At 44.8% G+C, this 19,839-nt stretch overlaps 1 protein-coding gene across 1 annotated transcript in view; it reads left to right on the forward strand.

Moving 5' to 3' along the window:
• LOC121916623 (unconventional myosin-IXb-like) overlaps positions 1-19,839 on the forward strand; it is a 51,042-nt gene that overhangs the window by 29,860 nt on the left and 1,343 nt on the right. The window contains exons 12-23 of the mRNA XM_042441915.1: positions 1,349-1,490; positions 4,235-4,430; positions 5,003-5,078; positions 6,465-6,554; positions 10,301-10,340; positions 13,701-13,823; positions 14,705-14,785; positions 15,477-15,587; positions 16,334-16,456; positions 17,912-18,061; positions 18,447-18,613; positions 19,478-19,833. Coding sequence (XP_042297849.1) covers positions 1,349-1,490; positions 4,235-4,430; positions 5,003-5,078; positions 6,465-6,554; positions 10,301-10,340; positions 13,701-13,823; positions 14,705-14,785; positions 15,477-15,587; positions 16,334-16,456; positions 17,912-18,061; positions 18,447-18,613; positions 19,478-19,833 — 1,655 coding nt within the window. The remainder of the gene's footprint in view (positions 1-1,348; positions 1,491-4,234; positions 4,431-5,002; positions 5,079-6,464; positions 6,555-10,300; positions 10,341-13,700; positions 13,824-14,704; positions 14,786-15,476; positions 15,588-16,333; positions 16,457-17,911; positions 18,062-18,446; positions 18,614-19,477; positions 19,834-19,839) is intronic.

Here is a 19,839-nt window from a genome sequence, read left to right on the forward strand (position 1 = left end):
GTGAAGAGCCAAATATTTGTGCCCCCTGCATATGTGGGAGGAAGGGAGGGAGGGCCTTTGGGTCCCACTCCAGCCTTTGAGTATCCTTAGAAGGTTTCTGTGCAGTCAGTTTGACTCCCCCAACCTCCTGACACACACCAAATTAGAAAGCAGGACATGGTGCTCTTTGTTTCTGTAACCTTGCTTCTGGATACATTATTTGAGGAGGGGGAGTTCATACTGTGACAAATGCTTATATTGTGATATAACAGCTTATGCCTTGGCATTTTGCTGGGCTAAGACTCCATTGTTACTGGGGGGACTGAACCAGCCATGCTCCAGAGCAGGGGTGAGAAATTTTTTATGGTTCCAGGGCATGCGTGTCAGGGTGTTTAATAAACCAACATAAGCAGATAATGTGGAGTCACACCTGTTTCCACACAGTGCTTTAACTGTCCAGACCATATTGGTTCAGCTGCAGGTATTTTCATTTTCCTCATCTATGCACCTGCATACATTGTCCCCTCCTCCATGGTTATCAGCCTTTAGTGAAACCAGTAAAGTGGTTTTCGCTTGTTTTTTAGTGCTCCCCCTCCAAAAAAAAGCCAGGTTGCTGCTGTGAAGGGATATGTTTTCCAGAGTTGTGTGTGCAGCATTGGTTGAGGGACTTAACACAGTGTCCCCATCCCATAAAGTTGTATAGTGCTGCAGGGAGGAGGGAAAATCTATTATCTCTTATCATGGACCACAAGCATGGAAAAGTCTCTTATCTCCAATTGCCGATTAGAGACACAGGCTTTTTAGCTGCAAAGCTGTTGGACAAGATGGCCATCTTCATCTATCTGCAGGTTCCTGAACCCTACTCTGAAAGGTGTAAACTAAGGCACATGATGCATGCATGCCTGTTGTTTAAAGCTAAGTGTGGCTGGGTGTGGGACACTAGTAAGGTCCTCCCCAATATATTGTCTGCCCCTCACAGCTAGCTAGGGCTAGAATGAAAATGTGAAAAATTGTGTCAGGAGAGTGGATGACCTATCTGAGTGCTTAAGTGTACTAAGTATACAGCATAGAAATGTACTTGCTATTGCTATTGAGTAAATGAGGCCTATCTGGTCTGGCATGCTCTTCAGAGAAGGGCTGCTAGTTGCCTCAGTGCAAAGCCCACAAGGAAAACAGGAAAGTCTATGTAATTTTACATAGACTCCATGCCTTGTTTATTGATTGTAAATTGCATGGATATATGCTTTTTAAAAATACATTTTTAATCTAGAAAACATAGCAAGAGGGCTGCTGCTGCACTAGTAGCCTTCTAAGTCTCAGCTCTGTTGAAGACAGGCTCTAACATTCTCCCCTGCTCTTGTCACTATAGCTTCCCACATGCCACCAGCGAGACACTCCTTGCCAAGTTTAAGCAGCAGCATGAGGACAACAGGTTCTTCATTGGGACACCAGTCCTGGAGCCTGCTTTTATCATCCAACACTTTGCAGGCAAAGTGAAATACCAGATCAAGGTAAAGTATGTGATTCCAGGGGCCAAAGGGAATCAGATTTGTTTACAATTTGGCAGTAAAACTTCTGATTGAGACTAAGTGCAAGAGGAGCCTGGCTAGATCAGGCTGCCATCAATCTGGTTCAGTATTTTGGTTTCCTTGGTAGCCCACAATGGCCTCTCCCTCCTCCTTCCCCAGTACCCTACAAAGTTGCCTGTCCCCCCGACATCTGGCAGTCAGAGGTGGCGTATCTCCAGACATGTCATCATCAGCGGCCATGGGTGTTTTTTTGGTCAGCCTCCCTTTCTCTTCTATGAAACATGTTTAGTCCTTCTAAAAGCTATGGCTTGCATTAATTCCCTAAGTTCCAACTGGGGAAGTGTGTGGAATCATTCAATCATATGGAGATTTTAAATGTCTTTTAAAATTTTCTTAAGGTTTTTAAATTGACTTTCTTTGGGAGCCACCTCGATTCCCACTTTGGGTGAAGAGCAACACGCAAATGAAATGAATAAATAATAAAATTAATTGTGTAGTCTTGGATGTTCTTTGTGGTCTCTTTCAACATGGATAGAATCCATGATTCTATGAAATCATTAGGATCCAGATAAGTGGACATTTCCCCATCTGTTCAATGGTTCTACTCTGACTGGGACTAATAATTGGATTAAGGTTTGTTCAGGCTAAATGCTATCATGTTGTAGTGAGTTCAATAAATTCAAAGCTTTGCAAAGTTACATTTTCAGAGTAATGTTTCCTTCTAATTTCTCATAGTGGCTTAGAAGTAAATTGTTACTTGTAGAAGGGTTCAAACAGTAACCTGTTATACTGCTAATTTTTTGTTACTTTTTTTAAAAAAACTTAGAGAATTATAAAACTTGCAAATTTCTCTAAAAATGTCTTTTTTAATCAAACTTTATTTTCATTGCATAGTACATTATACATCTTTATACCTCAACATAATATTAGATAATCCCTTAATCCCTTCTTTTTCTTTCACATTACTGTTTACATTTAATTATGTTTCTTTTAACCTACTTCCTTTCCCTTTATGACCAGAATTATCTAAACAGATTTTTTCTCTCCATCATCATTTCCTTTCTTGTGACATTTATATTCCATTAGAAGTCCTTATACCTTACCTCCCACGCATCAAATTCACTTAAATTACAATGATTATAATATATACTAGAGGTAGAGTTACAAATATAATCAATATATTAAATAATATTTCTCCCTCTTTAGTGTATTTCTAAAAATGTCTTTAAAAGATCATAGAATCATAAAATCATAGAGTTGGAAGAGACCACAAGGGCCATCCAGTCCAACCCCCTGCCATGCGGGAAATCCAAACCAAAGCATTCCTGACAGATGGCCATCCAACCTCTGTTTAAAGACCTCCAAATAAGGAGACTCCACTACACTCTGAGGAAGGAGTGTCCTCTGTCGAACAGCCCTTACTCTCAGGAGGTTCCTTCTAATGTTGAGCTGGAATCTCTTTTCCTGGAGCTTGTGTCCATTGTTCTGTTCTCTGGAGCAGCAGAAAACAAGCTTGCTCCCTCCTCAATATGACATCCCTTCAAATATTTAAACAGGGCTACCATATCACCTCTCAACCTTCTCTTCTCCAGGCTAAACATCCCCAGTTCCCTGAGTCTTTCCTCATAGGGCTTCATGGTTTCCAGACCCTTCACCATTTTAATCGCTCTCCTTTGGACACATGGCTACAGTTTCTCCACATCCTTTTTAAATTGTGGTGCCCAGAACTGGACACAATATTCCAGGTGGGGCCTGACCAAGCACAATATAGTGGCTCTATTAATTCTCTTGATCTAGACACTATACTTCTATTGATGCAGCCTAGAATCACATTGGCCTTTTTAGCTGCTGCGTCGCACTGTTGACTCATGTTCAACTTGTGCTCTACTTGGACTCCCAGATCCCTTTCACATGTAGTTTCATTCAGCCAGGTGTCGCCCATCCTGTATCTGTGCATTTCATTTTTCCACCTTAAGTGCAGTACCTTACATTTCTCCCTGTTGAATTTCATTTTGCTAGCTTTGGCCCAGCTTTCTAGTCTATTCAGGTCATCTTGAATTTTGATCCTGTTCTCTGTAGTATTAGCTACTCCCCCTAGTTTGGTGTCATCTGCAAATTTGATAAGTATGCCCCCAATTTTGTCCTCCAAGTCATTGATCATGTTCAAAAGTAACTAGAAGGCATTATTCATTACACCAGAAGTAATTTTGCTCACATTTCTTTTGAAATCTAACTTTGTTACATCCTCATTTCTTCTAACATGTACTTGCATTACTTGTAACTCATTCTTTCCAAGCTTTGCATAATTAGTTGCATGGGATACATGAAGAATTCCTGCCTCTTTTCTGGCTCAAACCTGCAACTGGGCGGCTCCACTGGGTAGCTCCAAATTCCAGCATTATTTGAAGTTGGGAGAGGAAGCAATCAGGTTCCTTGCCAAAAAGCTGCTGGACCTGCCCACTTCCTCTGTGTCCCTGAGCCCCTAACCCATTGATGGCGAACCTATAGCACACGTGCCAGAGATGGCACTCAGAGCCTTCTCTGTGGACACATGTGCCATTGTCCTAGCACAGAGTTTGCCAGAGTTTGTTACTAGAAAGCCAGAAGGACATGGAACTTTGCAATAAATAAGTGGGTTTTGGGTTGCAGTTTGGGCACTTGGCCTCAAAAAGGTTCACCATCATTGCCCTAACCCTTTGCTGTGCTTCTGTGGCTCTTCCCTTCAGGATTTCAGGGAAAAGAACATGGATTACATGAGGCCAGATATTGTTGCCCTGCTGAGGGGCAGTGACAGCGCGTACGTGCGCGAACTCATTGGGATGGACCCTGTGGCTGTTTTCCGGTGGGCCACCCTGCGCGCAGCCATCCGGGCCATGGCTGTTTTTGCAGAAGCTGGTCGCCAGAGAGCACAGAAAACAGCAGGTGAGCAAGTGTGAAGAGTGGCAGTGACAGGAGACCCAGGGGGAGGGATCATAGTTTATCAGGGGAGCCAGCTGCTCTGTGTGCATAGAGAAAGCCCCCGGTTTGATCCCCAACCTCTTCAGATAGAAAACAGGAGGTCTTCCAGGCATTTGGGACTGCAGCTCACATAGTTCCTTGCCACCAGTCATGCTGATCTGCAGCTGCTAGGAGGTGAGGTCTAAAGCATTTTGAAGGCCAACATTTCCACATCTTTAAGTTAGAAGAATTTAGGATGCTAGGTGACAGGAGATGCCTTTGTCTGCTGGACAGCAGCTGGGTGTCAGAGAAGGCAATACTGATCTCAGCGGTCTAGGAGGCTGATCATAAATAAAGTGGTTCCTGCCTCTCACCTTACCTGTTCATGAGATGTCATCGCAGTGGGAGCCACTGAGACTGGAAAAAGCAAGGCCCTGGCTCTGAGCAGATTAATGCAGGACTTCACATAGCCCTGTAGCTGAATCTAAAAGCAACACAGAATCTTCCAGCATCAAGTGCTAACAGTTCTTTGTTTTGGCTCCCCTCTTCTCAAGTAGGAGTGGTACGACATGGACCAAGGATACCCCTGGGGGAACTCCAGCAAGCCAACACTCCAATTGAGAGAGTTTATCGGTAGGAGACACATTTACACTCCCCCTCCCCCATTTCTGTTTTATTTATATCTAACTTTCTTGTGCCATGCCCTTTGAATAGGAAATGAGATTTTGCATTGGCATTGCTTCTGGATTTGCTTTTTGTATTACAGCAGCTGCTTTGAAGTTCTGTTTGTTTATTTGATGCCTTTTCAGAATTAGTACTTAAAACAATAAGAGTTGCAATAAAAAAAATGCTGTATCACCCTAGGGAAAAGTTCTGTTTGGAAAGACTAGCTGGTAAGATAGAGAATGCAAGAACAATGTTATGATAATATTTGTGTGAAGGGACTAAGAGTTCCCATTCCAAAGACATGCCTGCTACCTGCATTACAGAAGTTGGCTTAGCATTTTTGCTGCTGTGTCTGGATGAGAACCGCTTCTCCTTTCCCTCCCCTACTTGTTTAAATAATCTAAGCTTTTAGAAAGACTGCACAGATAAATGAATTCTGTAAGTCGTACAGCGTCTAGGTTAAACTGTGATCACATACATACCATTTTCTTTTTCCCTAGCTAGGGTTTGAGTTATGGGGGTGGAGGACAAGCCTTTAATAAAACCCATCAGCCCCAGCTCCTGATTTTACCCAATTTTAATCAGACCAGATCCCCCCGACTGCTTTTATGTTTTTCATAGTCGCCAACCAGGATGTCATCACAGAAGTGAGAAGGTTGGGGCTGTGACCATGTGTTAGTGCAGTGGTTCTCAACAGTTGGCCCTCCAGATGTTCTGGCCTACAGCTCACAGAAGACCCAACCAGTATGGCCAGTGTGCGGAGATTTGGGGAGCTGAAGTTCAAAGCATCTGGATGGGCTGAGTGTAAGAACTCCTCTTCTTCTTTTGCGGAGTTTTCTGTTGCCTTAGTGCCATTGACAGATTTTTTTTAAAAAAAACCAAAAACTTAGACAAAACCAATGAGTTTTGAGTTCATTAATCACTGAAATCTGCATAACACTCTATGTGAGTAAAGCATTTGTTCTATTTAAAAGTTTTCTTCCTTTTGGTTTTAGAGGTTTTAGAAGGCAGCATCCTGTGAGAAAGGCATTAAATAAGTGTCATCTGATGGATGTTCATAGTCTCTTAAAAGGGAGTCAGAGTGAAAAATCTAACCAATCAATGGGTCACATTTAAGTACCTGTACCTTCTAGACATACAGTTTGTTTTTGCTGCTTCTTTGATTTCCTTTGTGCTCCTTTTTAGCATGCCACATTGTTCCCAGGGTGCTCAGGAACACAATTCTAGTTGCTTATGGAGTGTGTGGAGGAGGAGGAGGAGGTGCTGGGAGGATGTGCCTGGCCCCCTTGCCCTCTCCTGTCAGCGCTGCTCTCTTTATTTATTTAGCATCTCTGCATGTTCCCCTTTTTGCAGCTGCTCAGTGCTTGATTTCTCATTTGATTGCTCTGAGGATTTTGATATAAACGCTTTTGAAGACATCATTGCTTCATATGAAAGCAAGAAGTAAGTGGTGGGGGGAGTCAGAGGAGTGTGTTGTCGTTGCCCAGGGAGGCCACAGTCCTGGGCAGAGAGACCTTCTGGGCTTGACAGGTGTAGAAAACCAGAATTTCAATGGTTAAGATTTTAAAAGGAGACACTTCTGTTGTAACTTCAGGAACTGAAGCTCACAGTTGTTCTATTCTGAAACAAGTCAATCTATTCCAGCCATTAAGAGCTGTGGTGTTCCCTTGTCCTGAGTTGTCTTGGCAATGCAAAGCTCTAACTGGGCTACAGAATATTTAGAGGAACTGTGGGCACTGTGGAAAAACCAAACGATCCATTGGCCACTGATGCCATCTCAGAAAGAAACAAAAATATTCCTCTGCCCAGGAATGACCTTTACACATCTGTTGTCTTCCTTTCTTTCTTCCTTCCTTCCATCCTTCCATCCTTCCTTCCTTGGTTTCTGGAGGGTAGCAAAGGTAAGTTCTTTCTACCAAGGCAAGCTTTGTGGTGGTAAAGCTTGGTGATGCCAGTCAGTTAGGGGATCTTTCCAGGCTGACTTTGAGAGTTTAACATGGCACTGAGACACTGAAAATGCTGAATGAAGATAATGGCAGCATTGCTTTTTCAGAATGCTTCCAAAATTCAAGACTACAGCCAGGATCTCCCAAGTCCCAGCTCAATGCTCTGACCCAGAAGAGGACCCTCTATGAGTTGTTGGGCAGCAACAGCTCTCACCAGCCCTGGTCAGCATAGTTAGTGATGAGGGATACTGGGAACTGAAATTCAGACACACCTAGAGGACCATTCTGTGCTTGCCCTTTGCTTTAACCATCTTGGTTCCCAAGCAGTATGTTGCAACCAGTTTGTATAGACCCAGGCACATGGGGCCACTGGATGAGCAGGCTGTAGATCGAAATATCATACCAGAAAAGTTTTAAAAAATAATTTATTAATTTGTTACCTGAATGACAGTAATTTGTTGTGCATCCTCACAGCCTTTTTTGTCATAGTGTCTGGGTTGATATAATTCAAAGGCATGTGGGTGGGTAGGGCCCTTTACTACTTTCCAAAACGTGTGCTTTGGCTTAGCAGAAGTATATCCTGGTGTTTCACCCTTTGCCCAAAAGGTAGGCAGCCATGGCTCCCCATCCATGGTTTTTTAATGGCCTGCGTCTCCCCTGCACCCTAGCCAGTCAGGGGAACTGGGGGGATTAGTTAGTCATATTCTTCAAACAATCTCAGTAAACACAGCTGTTGTTTCCTGTGTTCCCCAACAACAAAACAATAATGCATCTTCCATCACAGCCACACCTCTTCCCCATTTTGCAACTACTGTGTTTTAGGACAAAGTCAGCTGGAAAAAAGACTACCCTTCCGTCATATTTAGGGCATAAAAGACAATGAAGGGTCCTCCTCTTGTTTAACCCCTGGTGATTCTCTTTCATGGCTTTCTCATTCTGTCTGTGTGTGTGCCTTGTGTTGTGTTATGTGTGTGTCCATCCTGTCTCAGGGACTTGCATGAACAAATAGTCAGGAGTATCAAGGGACTGCCCTGGCAGGGTGAAGATCCCTGCAAACTCCTGAAGTCACTCAGCCGGTTTCAGCCTCCCTGTTGCCACTTCCTGTGAGTTTTGGGGTGCGGTGAGCAAGGGGTTCAGGCTTCCATTGCTTTGCAAAATTGGATAGAGCAGAATCTCTGCGGATCAGACAATTCAGAGCCAAGCAAACGTCTGCAACTCTTCTTGCGCTTGTATTGCATCCTTGTTGTAATGTGAGGGGGGCTAACTTCCACCATTTCAGGAGTTGGAGTATATTTTTCTTGTGAAGAAAATGTAGAAATGTTCCAGTGGGTTTCTGAACTCCAGAGAGCACCTGATGAGCATGAGAGGACTCATTCAGGCTGTGCCTTTTGGCTTGCGGTGAGCCCTGTTTACCCACAGAAACTGAGCAGGTGGCAGGGGCATCCATGTTGGCTTGGCTTCTCTGTCCATCTGCTCTTTGTCATCCCTTCCAGCACATCCAGAGTTTTCACAGGAGTGTTGGATTCCTCACTCTTTTGAACTGCATTTTAAGGGGGGGGGGAGCAACTTCAGGGATATCTTCTGAACAGCGAAGGACACTTTTCTCACACGCACATATACACACACACACTCAGTTTTGGTGGAAGCAAGAGACAGCCATGCCCTGCCTTTCTGTGAGCCATATGAGTACAGCTTTGAACAATTACTATTTGGGGAGCTATAACTCCCAAGGATTCTGGGAGTCATAGCCCAATAAAAGAGTGGCAAGAGGTGGGTGTCCCTTTCTTTTGCACTGAGAAAGGGAAAAACAGCAGGGCTTCCTTCCTCCTGCTGCTCAGCAGAGATCCCTTACATGTTTACTTCCTTATTTCAAAAATGTGTATTGCCCACCATCTTCTATATCTCATGATACTCAAGGCAGCTTACAAATGTAAGTTGCAGGCCTCAGAATTTTTTTTAAAATGTTGAAAATTGGAGTTGATTTTCAGTGAACTGCTTTCAAGCTCTGTGTATGTGCCCCCCCAAGCCTATGTGTGCACCTCTTCAGTTGTGCTGACCACACTAAACACCTGATTCTTCCTGTTTGCCCAAAATGCACCCCAGCTGGGCTTCCGCTATTCAAGCACATTTTGGATTTGTGGAGGCATGCACATAGGACTGTGCTAAGCTGGCTTGGACTGTACCAGAGATGTCTATTTATGACCTGTCTGCTCTTATAATGTCAGTTGCCCCAAGTCTTGGAGCCAAAGTGGGGCGATGCTTTCTTTGCCATGCTGCCTGGGAATCTGTTCAGCCCAAGGTACAAGGACTTAAACCTGGATCCTTCAGCATGTAGAACCAATTGCAATCCCCTCCTCCAGTAATGTTTTAATAGAACGAGTCCAGATACTCCCTTTGGAGGCATATCCCTCATGGGAATGTTGCTGGCTGATTTTTCCAACATAGGAATGAGATGATACCAAAGAAATGGACTCCCCCTATAAGGCTGCCTATTGCTTGGGGGCATGTAGGCTTTTAGTTTCTGGTGAGGGTGTTGCTTGTACTGGAAACATCTGGCTCCAGCCTTCTGGATAAGATGCTCCGATGGGAAGCTCAACAAGGAGAGCACAACTATTCCCTCAATTTGGCACTCCCCAGCAAAGCAATAGACATTGAGAGGCATACCATATTAGATGCAGGGCCCAATATACAGCCATCCTGACTTGGTACCCTAGTCTCCAGGAATTCATCTAATCCCCTCTCAAAATGGTTGTGCCTAATAGGGCTGTGTGGCAGTGCCCAGTCTCGATCCATCTACCATCGAAACTGGTATTAGAGGATGGGGCAAACCAGACGTTGTTTTCATGATACTATTTTTGTTTATAGTTCTGGAAAATGGGAGTCCTGTTTCTCTCACACTACCAACCTAGTCTATGGCTTTATTGATTTTTTTCTTTTATTTCTTTAAAAATCTGAAATTCCAACTGATTTTTCTTAAAAGAGCTGGAACTTAAAGAAAAACAAGAATAAAACACCCAACAAAACTGCAAGAGTTGGCAACAGGGGCTCAGTTGCAAAATCAATGATGTTCCACTGCCTTCAGCATCCTCACTCCCCTCCCCCAGCCATTTCAAATTGCTGATCCATCACTTTGCTCTGGCTTGCTTGGCTTGATTTAATTGGCAAGGAGTAGCTTTGCTGAACTAACAAAATTGCAACCCCCGGAGCATTTTATTTCTCCTGTAATGCTTAATGTTTCCACAGGAAAAGTAGAGGTACTAAACAAAAGCAGATCATCCCAAAGGTAAGCGTTACTACTTCACAGATAAATATTCGGCAACAAGCATGTTTGTGATTTTTTTTTAAATGTCCTGCAAAATACATATACACCACAAAATAGGCTAACTTAGGCCCATTACAGACGGGCATTAAGTACGGACTGGGTCCGTACTAGGGTTAGACGCCCCTAACCCTAATACGGACCGAGTCCATACAAAATGGCGGCGCCCGTTCCACACGGGGGCACCATCTTGACGTAGCGGATGCTTTGCGTCCGCACGTCACGCGGCACATATGATGCCACGTCACGTGGCGTCATAACTGCACCGCAAAGAAAAGCACCATTTTGGCGCTTCTTATTTGCAGCGGAGAGGAGCTGTGTGGTTTGGATGCTGGGGCTCCTCTGCGCTGCAACCGGCAGCAGCGTGAGACCACCCGTTTTGGGCGGTCTGTAACACGCCATAGTTCCAGGAGACTCAAAATCTTGTCCAGTGTCACCAGTTATACACAAAACACACAACTCAGTGTGTTGATCTTTGACCATACTCAATTTTTTACAGTTGACCCTCCACATTTGTGGCTTTGATTTTTGCAGATTTGATTATTCACAGATTGATTGTTCACAGATTGTCTCTAGGTCCTCTAGCATGACTTCTCTAGGCATTTTTAGGGCCTGCAGTCAATTCTCTGGTCAGCTTCCAGAAGATGTTGATCATGGAGTTGCACTAGAGGACCTATAGATTCCTAGAGAGGTGTTTTCTCAGGTTAAAAAAATGTGTTTTTATTTGTGCTTTTCCCACCTTCATGGGGGTCCTGCACCCCTAACCCCATCAAATGTGGATGACCACTGTACATACACACAGCTGAGAGATTCAGAAGAATACCAGGTAGAGAAGAGAGAGCGTGGGTGTTAGGTACATCTGCAAACACAGCACTCAAGCTTGCAGAATGTGAAGTTCTGGACTTTTGTAAAAAAGAATATAGTTGATTATGTTAGAGGAAGGAAGGTAAAGTATGGTTATGCATGTGATATAAATATACATAATAAGGTAAGTGATCTCTTTGGAGCAGGATGAAACCATGGAAGATTGGGGATGACAGAGGATTGGCTGAGTGCTTGGATAGGTTTTGACAAAGACTGGCGTGTCAGAGCGGGAGGTATGAGTCAGCCAGGGCCAAGACTTACATTTCAAACTGGCTTCAGGCCAGGATACGGAGTGGAGACTGCCATGGTCGCCTTGGTCGATGATCTCCATCTGTGCATCGACAGGGGAAGTGTGGCCCTGTTGGTGTTCTTAGACCTCTCAGCAGCCTTCGATGTCATAGAGTTAGACCATGGTTTCCTTCTGGAACGCCTAAGAGAGTTAGGAATTGGGAGCACTGCTTTGCAGTGGTTCTGTTCCTATCTGTCGGGCAGATTCCAGATGGTGTCGCTTGGTGAAAGTTGCTCTGCCAACAGGGAGCTCAAATCGGGTGTCCCTCAAGGCGCGATACTGTCGCCAATGCTCTTCAACATTTACATGAAGCTGCTGGGTGAGATCATCCAGAGACATGGAGCGGGGTGTTATCAGTATGCTGATGACACCCAAATTTGTTTCTCCATGTCTCAGACTGCTTTAGTGACCAAGGATGGCATTTCTCTTCTGAATGACTGACTGAAGTCGGTAATGGATTGGATGAGGGAAATAGACTTAAATTGAATCCAAATAAAACGGAGGTACTCACTATAGGCAATCCTAATCCAGAAATGGTGATAAGCTCTCCAGTACTGGACGGGGTCATACTTCCCCTAAAGGACTGTGTTTGTAGCTTGGGGGTGCTCCTTGACTCGTTGCTTCACCTGTCGTCACAGGTTGACATGACAGCCAGGAGTGCCTGTTATCAGCTTCGGCTGATACGCCAGTTACGCCCCTTCCTGGAACGGGAAAACCTTGAAACGGTTGTACATTCGCTGGTAACCTCTCGTCTCGATTTTTTGCAATGCACTCTACATGGGGCAACCCTTATGCCATGTTTGGAAGCTACAACTGGTCCAAAACATGGCAGCCAGATTGGTGACTGGGAGTTCCAAGTTTGATTCTATCACACCTATCTTAAAATCCCTACACTGGCTGCCTATTAGCTTCCGGGCACAGTATAAGGTGTTGGTTATTACCTATAAAGCCCTACATGGCCTGGGTCCAGCTTACCTGAGGGAATGCCTCCTCCCATATAATCCTTCCTGCGCTCTCAGGTCCTCAGGGAAGAACCTACTACAGTCACGGAGAACTAGACTAGTGACTACGTCCCAGAGGACATTTGCTGCTGCCACTCCAAAAATCTGTAAAGATCTGCCGGATGAGATCTGCCAACTAACATCTTTCGAGGCCTTTAAGAAGGCAATAAAAACAGATCTCTTCCGGTGGGCCTTCCCAAATTGATCCCCTAATTTCACTCTCCGCGTGCCTAAATTGTTTCTCTTCAGACCAATTTGAATACTTTTGATATTATTGTTTTCTCTTTTTATATGCTGTTACCTGCCTTGATCCAACACAGGGAAAGGCAGGTTATAAATAAATACTATTATTATTATTATTATTATTATTATTATTACACTCAGTTGGGGATGGAAATTAGAATTAGTTGGTTAGAGGAAAGATAGTGAAGACTGGAGTGAAATGGGAAATGAAGGAGTTTATGTTTTGCGTCAGTTAGGACAGCTACTTAGGTTCAGCTAAGATTATGAAGAGACAGGGAAAGAGTTAGTGGGATGTGCTGGAGTCAAGATCTGGAAGACCTAAATAACAAGTAACAATAGCAACTAAGCCTTGAAATTCCATAAACATTAACTTTTGCACACCAAATCATGTTTAACTACATGTTGAACTTTTGTTTAATCAATTATTTTTATATTACAGTATACACATGTGCCTCTAGGAACCTTACAAATAATGCCTGTGAAGTGGTTGAGTTTTGACACATGGTGTCTGAGTAACAGCACGTCAGCAAGGGTGGTAGTAACTTTGGTGCCATAGCAGCAGGATAAGTGGAGGTCCCGATATGGAGCAACTGAGAATCTCAGCTTTCTTTTAAAACAAAACACTAGCTCTTTATGAAACATTACCAAAAACATACTCAGGTAGTCAGAAGTGATGAAAAGCAGAAAGGAGGGCAACTAGTTTGTCAAAATTGTAGTTCTTGACCATTCTCTCCAATTGTTCACTTGCCCTCATCCTTACCACCTTTGCTGGCAACAAAACAGCCACACACAGCAAGCACATGAGTGGGCACAAATGAAACTCTCATGTTTCAGGATGTCGGGTGGATGTGATTTCAGGGCCGGGCTTCTTGTGGGTAGCTCAGTCATTGTGTGGTCGTAAGCCTAGTCAATTCCCCTCGGTTGCAGAACTTGCTGGACTCAAAGTCCCTAAAGCTCATTGTGAGCATGACGTTGCATGACCGGACCACAAAATCCCTCCTGCACTTGCATAAGAAGAAGAAGCCCCCCAGTATCAGCGCTCAGTTCCAGGTAAGAGGATGCCAGGGGAGACTCGCCCTGATCCATAGGGAGCCACTTCTGTTTCAGGAGGCTGGCAGGCTTGCTCCCCACCAACTGCCAACTTTGGGGCCTGTGTGCAGCCACACCTGTCTGAGTATGTCTCTGCTGGGAAGTGTTTGGAACTATGGAGAGCAAGATCAAGGACACATGCCTGTAGTGGGTGAGGTGAAAGAGGAAAGGGCAGGACCCAGAATACCACCTTATTTTAGCTTAAAGCCATTACTATCAGTGATTGCCGGGAACCAACCTCCTTCTCTACCCATAGAAGCAAATTAACAAGGAAAACCTAGACAGCAGTTTAAAACAGCAGCTGAGACACAGTACAATCAGGATTTTTTAAAAAGCCTCTTAAAGCAAAGTGGGTTTACTCCCACTGCCACCTTTAAGGAGGATGGTGCAGCTATGGAGACCCCTTACCCACTCTTTCTCAGGCAGTAGTGGAACCCATTGGAGGACTTCCAGTGTACCATGCTCCATCATGCTTGCCTAGGAAGAATGCAGTTCTGGGTGGATTCTGGCCCCAAACTTTTTAAAGTCAAGGCAGATACCTTGGCTTGAACGTGAAGGTGCTTGAGGTTTTCTTTACACCTCTGTAAAGGCAGTAAATGCCGATGACCCCTTTCCACTGTGCAAACTCAGTTGCTGGCAGGAGACTGTGGACTCAAAGTGCTTGAGATGGAAACTGCTCTGCCATAAAAACTGGCTGCCTTCTCACTGTCCATCTAAGCCCCTCACAGGTGTCTTGCTTTGTGGAAGAGATCCTGTAAGGGTCTTTTCTGCAACCACAAGGACCAACTCAAGCCGGGGGACCGGCACCTCATGAATCCCCTCCTCTGTGTGACTCATTTCAGACTTCCCTCAACAAGCTGCTAGAGACGCTGGGAAGAGCTGAGCCCTTCTTTATCCGCTGCATCCGATCCAATTCTGAAAAGGTGAGAAGGCATCCATACTTGGAATCATATGCATTGGAGATATGTGGCAGTCTTGTACACCAAAATCCTTCTTGGGCACACAAGACATGCATGGGAACCTGAAGCATTATCCTTCTGGGTCTTTGGGGGAGATGGAAAAGTTGACAGGCCCAAAATCTTGGTGAGGTGCCTTAAGTCAGGTCAGTGGAGATCAAAACTTCCCCCATGGGGTCAGTGTGAGCTTTATCTTTGGCTGTTGGCAGATTAGAGTCAGTTATCATTGTTGCATTTGATTAGTGAGCTGGTTAAAGTGGCAGGTTTGCATAGGTACAATCCAATGTGTCTCAAGAAGAAAAAATATTTCACTGTCTTTGGACATTGTGGAAGAGATGTTCCTTGCACTGCCATTGAGCACTATTGTTGGTGAGGGACTCCTCATCTGTGATAGTGCTTGACCTCTCCCCACTTCAAACACCATAGTTGTGCAAATATATGGCTTCAATGATGGTTAACACTTTATTTGAAAGATACTCTGCCCAGATAGCTGGGAATGTGTCGTTCACCAATCAAAATGTTTTAAAATCACTTACTGTCTGGTAGAAAATAATCACAGCACATTATTCACAAAGATGGAGCTTAATTCTGAAATCGCCAGTGGTGGTGATGGCTTGCCCAGGGCCCTGCGTGATCTTTTGTTCTTTATGCCTTTCAGCGGGAGCTGCTTTTTGACGAACGGCTGGTGCTCCAGCAATTGAGATACACAGGCATGCTGGAAACTGTGCGGATCCGACAATCTGGCTACAGTGCCAAATTTAACTTCAAGGTATTATTGAGCTCTGAACTGCAGTTGTACAACAACAGCTACACACAAGAGGCCCAGAGGAGGAAAGGTGGTTGCATAACCTGAACTTTCCCTTTCACCTCCCCAAGACCTTGGCCAGGCTTATTTGGGCTAAGACTCTCTCCTCCCCTGCAATCTGTGGAGCTGTCACGAGCTTTGTCAGAAGGACAGAGATATAAATACAGTAAACTATTACAATACAAGTAGTATGTGATACTGAGCTGGCAGCAAGAAAAGAGCTAGTTGCCATCAGCCTCTCTTCTTCCTTGCTGTCATTGGTCATTTTTAATCATTGTGCTGGAACACCAAGGAGCCAAACACACCTGTTGGGGTTTTTTAGCTTAAGCAGATAACTGTCTTAAGAAGAAATGCAGGGTAAAGGGGACAAATCTAATTGATCTACAATTAACTAATTGTAAGCTACCCACCGCCTTCTTTTTACAAGTTTGTTCCACTAGCACACAGGTGGTTATTTGCAAGCAGAGCCAAACCAGGCTTCTCTTGAAAGCCAGAGAAGAAGAACGGTTCAGTCACTAAAGGAGATGTAATTGTATTTGTCGTAGTTTTACATGAAGTCTTTTTGAGTGGGCTGCTATTATTGTCCCTGCTTTCCATAAGCCACAGAGGGCTTTTTAAAATGCTGGCTAACATTTCACAAATTCATCATAGCTTTTTGACTCTCTGGACTAGAGCCCTCTGCTGAATCTGCTTCCTTTTTGCCTTCCCAGGATTTCATAGACCAGTTCCAAGTGATCCTACCTAAGAATGCGGAAGCCTCCAAGGAGGAGATCTGTGCCCTGTTGACTAAGTTGCAGTTGGACACTAGCAGCTACCAAATTGGAAAGACAAAGGTCTGTCGGAACAACAAAACAGTTCTGTCTCTTCAGGTGCCAGAACGCCAACCCAGCTTGCCCCAACTTGGTACCATTGGCCATGCTGGCTGGGGATGATGGAAGTGGCAGTCCCAACTCACTCAGGTCAAGGAAGGCAGCATTAGGCCATCACCAGAACCACTTCTCCCTGCCTTGACTGAACCCTGAGTCCTTCTTGTTGTTGTGTGCTTTCAGGTGCTTTCAGGTAGTTTCCAACTTATAGTGGCCCTAAGGCAACCCTCTCATGGGGGTTTCTTGGCAAGATTTGTTCAGAGGAGGTTTGCCCTTGTCTTCCCCTTAGTCTGAGAGCATGTCTTACCCAAGGTCACCCAGTGAGTTTCATGGCTGACTGGAGAATTGGATCCCAGAGTCGTAATCCAATATCAAACCACTACTCCATGCTGGCTCTCCTACTTATTGCCTTTTTGAGCAGTGTTCTTAGAGTGGGTACAGCTCTGTTCTTCTGTAGCACTTTTGTTTATTTCATGTATATTCTTCTCCCACCAATGGGATTTGCTGCATTTGGGGGCTTTGAGGACTAAGACACATGATGTGGCCCTGTGGCTGAATCTTAAGCAGCTTTGGGTCTGGTCAGTCCCTGGATGGGAAAGCACCTCCCACCGGGCCCCCAAGTAAGCCATCTCAGATTCCATAGTGAGCAAAAAGGTGGGATATAATAGCATTCATTTCTATCATGGTGTGTGTGTGTAAAATACAGTGGGTGAAGATGCCTCCTCTGAAATCTCAAAGCTGACTTCCTGACAGTTCAAGACCCAGCACAAAATCCCTTGTCTTTACCATAAAATCACTCCTCCACTTTGCTCTCTCTACTCCTCTGTCTTCATTACATTCTTCTGTCCAAAGATCGCCTCCTTCAAGCAGTTCCCCTGAGTTTCCCTTGTAATGAAATCTCTGAAATAGATAAAAATGTTGATTGTTCCCAGATAACTCCTGCCTCCATTTCTTTCTGGTTCTTCTCTTATTTCCGCTGCCTAGCATTTTGGGCTGCATCTGCATTGCAAAAATAATCCAGTTTGACACCACTTTAACTGCCAGGCTCAATGCTGTGGAATTCTGGGAATGGTAGTGTGTTGTGGTGCCAGAATTCTCTCATAGAGAAGGTTCAGTGTCTCATAAAAGTACAGTTCCCAGGTCCATGGCAATTACAGTGGTGTCACACTGGATTGTTTCTGCAGTGTAGATGCAGCCTTAGATTGTAAGATCCTCAGAGTGGGGACCCATCCTCTTCTCCTTATCACTGATTATTGTTGCCTGTCTTTGTGCCCGTTCTGCCCACCCCACCTCCTCCCCAGTTATCCCAGCCTGGCACAGAATGTCCACAGGCCCCATTACAAATGCCGGGTTGTAAAGGAAGGGAAAAGGACAGAATGATAGCACTGTCAGTGAAAGAAAGGCACCATTCCTGTCCCCCAGGTGTTCATGAAGGAGGTGGCACGGCAAGTGCTCCAGGACACTCTCCACAAAGAGGTCATCCGCAAGATCATTGTCCTCCAGAGCTGGCTGCGGATGGTGCTGGACAGAAGGCGTTTCCTCCGGACTCAGCAGGCAGTCCTCACTTTGCAGGTACAGGCCCTGCTACCACTGTTATGTCTCTCTACCTCAGTCTTTTCCCCTTGGATACGTTGCCTCTTTCAAGCTGAGGTCTGAATTCAGTTTTACTGGAGTTCTTGGGGTCCAATTTGAAAAGAGGCTAACAATTTACCAGCGTTCTTTAGCCAAAAGCTCTTTCAGCCAGTAACTAAGCTTTAGGAGAGGCACTGCTAGGCTTTAGAATGTGGGGTGGAAGGGAGAGAAGATGATGGAAAACCCAAGAAGCATACAGACCGTGATGTCACAGAAAAGGAGATGGGGCCTCTGGGGAAGCCCCAGTGAGTTGGATTTGGCCCTGAGGCTGAGATTCACTGCCTGGCTTATGGGCTGCTTCCCAGCTGTACTTCTTTGACTGCAGGCTTGTTGGCATTCCTATCGTGTCCGGAGGGCACTGGAGAGGAAGAATGCTGCTGTCTACATCCAGTCTGTATGGCGGGGGTACAGACAGCAGAAATCTTTCCAACAGCACAGACAGAAGATTTGCCTCTTTCAAGCTCTGGCCCGGGGATATCTCCAGCGCAAGAGGTGAGCAATACAAGGAGTTGTACTCAACCTGTATTTTGAACCTAGAGGTAAAGAGGAATGTGGAGTTGCAGTCAGATGGTCCTTATGCACATTTGTCATGTCCTTTGCTGGTAGAGAAAATTCAGTGAATAATGAATCTAATGTACCAGACATAAACTGTATCTAGTCCAACTTCCTGCTGTGAACAGAAAGATGATACTTTGGGGTGTCCAGAAGGGGTGGCTGGACAGATTTCAGGAAATGGAAGTTCTACTGCAGCCTTCTGGTCCTGTGGGTAAGGATGGAAAGAATATGTGGGAAATGGCAGAAAAACATACTCTAGTGTTGAGAAACCCTGACGAGAAGAATCCTGGACTGATGAGAATTTTTGCAGTTTGGGGCTTATTCTGTGAAGAATTTGCACATGGTTGTTTTGCTAAGAGAACATCATTTTTGCATTGAATATAATATTTCAATACAGAAATGTTAGTTCCTGCTCAGAAAATGCAGGTCCCCTTTTGGGAGAAAGGCAGGATATAAATCCCATAAATAAATGAGGGTTTGTTTTTGATTGACATAAAAACAGCACTTTATGAACAGAAATTAATATTTCTACACTAAAATATTATTTTCAGTGCTGAAAATGCTGTTTTCTGCATAAAGCCAGCCACAAGCAAATTTTGTGCAGAATAAGTCCTGAATTGCAAATAGCTCTTTTAAAAAAAACTTTGTGGTTCCTCATTGCTGCTTTCAAGAAGAAACTTAGTGAAGAATAACATCCCTACCTAGCGTTCTTTAGCTGTTAGCTGTGCCACTCAGTATGTCTCTTTGCCTTCCCTGAATGAATGGCTTTCTCCCCTCCCCATCCCTCCCTCTTTAATACAGGTTTCATCAAATGATTGCTGATAAAAAGCGAGAAGAAGAGGAGAAGCAGCATTTGCTCGTGGAAGAGAATGGCCTGAGCCAACCAGAGGAGCCCATCTCAGAAGGGTCTGTCACTCCAGAACCTGAGGGGAAGCTGGACCAAAGGCTGGAGCTGCAGGTGGAGGACAGTGATGGCACTGAGAACGAGGAAGGCGGGAAGCAGTCCCCTCGGCCCTCTCAGAAGAGCAGCCGGGAGAAGCGGGAGTCCCGCCGACAGAGGGGCCTGGAACACAATGAGCTGCAGAACAAGCATGTGGCCTTTCCCTTTGAGGACCCACATGAAGGAGACTTGCCTTGCAAGGTGGCGAAGGAAGACGGCCCCC

Source organism: Sceloporus undulatus, chromosome 10 (genome assembly GCF_019175285.1).
Source record: "Sceloporus undulatus isolate JIND9_A2432 ecotype Alabama chromosome 10, SceUnd_v1.1, whole genome shotgun sequence".
NCBI lineage: Eukaryota > Metazoa > Chordata > Lepidosauria > Squamata > Phrynosomatidae > Sceloporus > Sceloporus undulatus.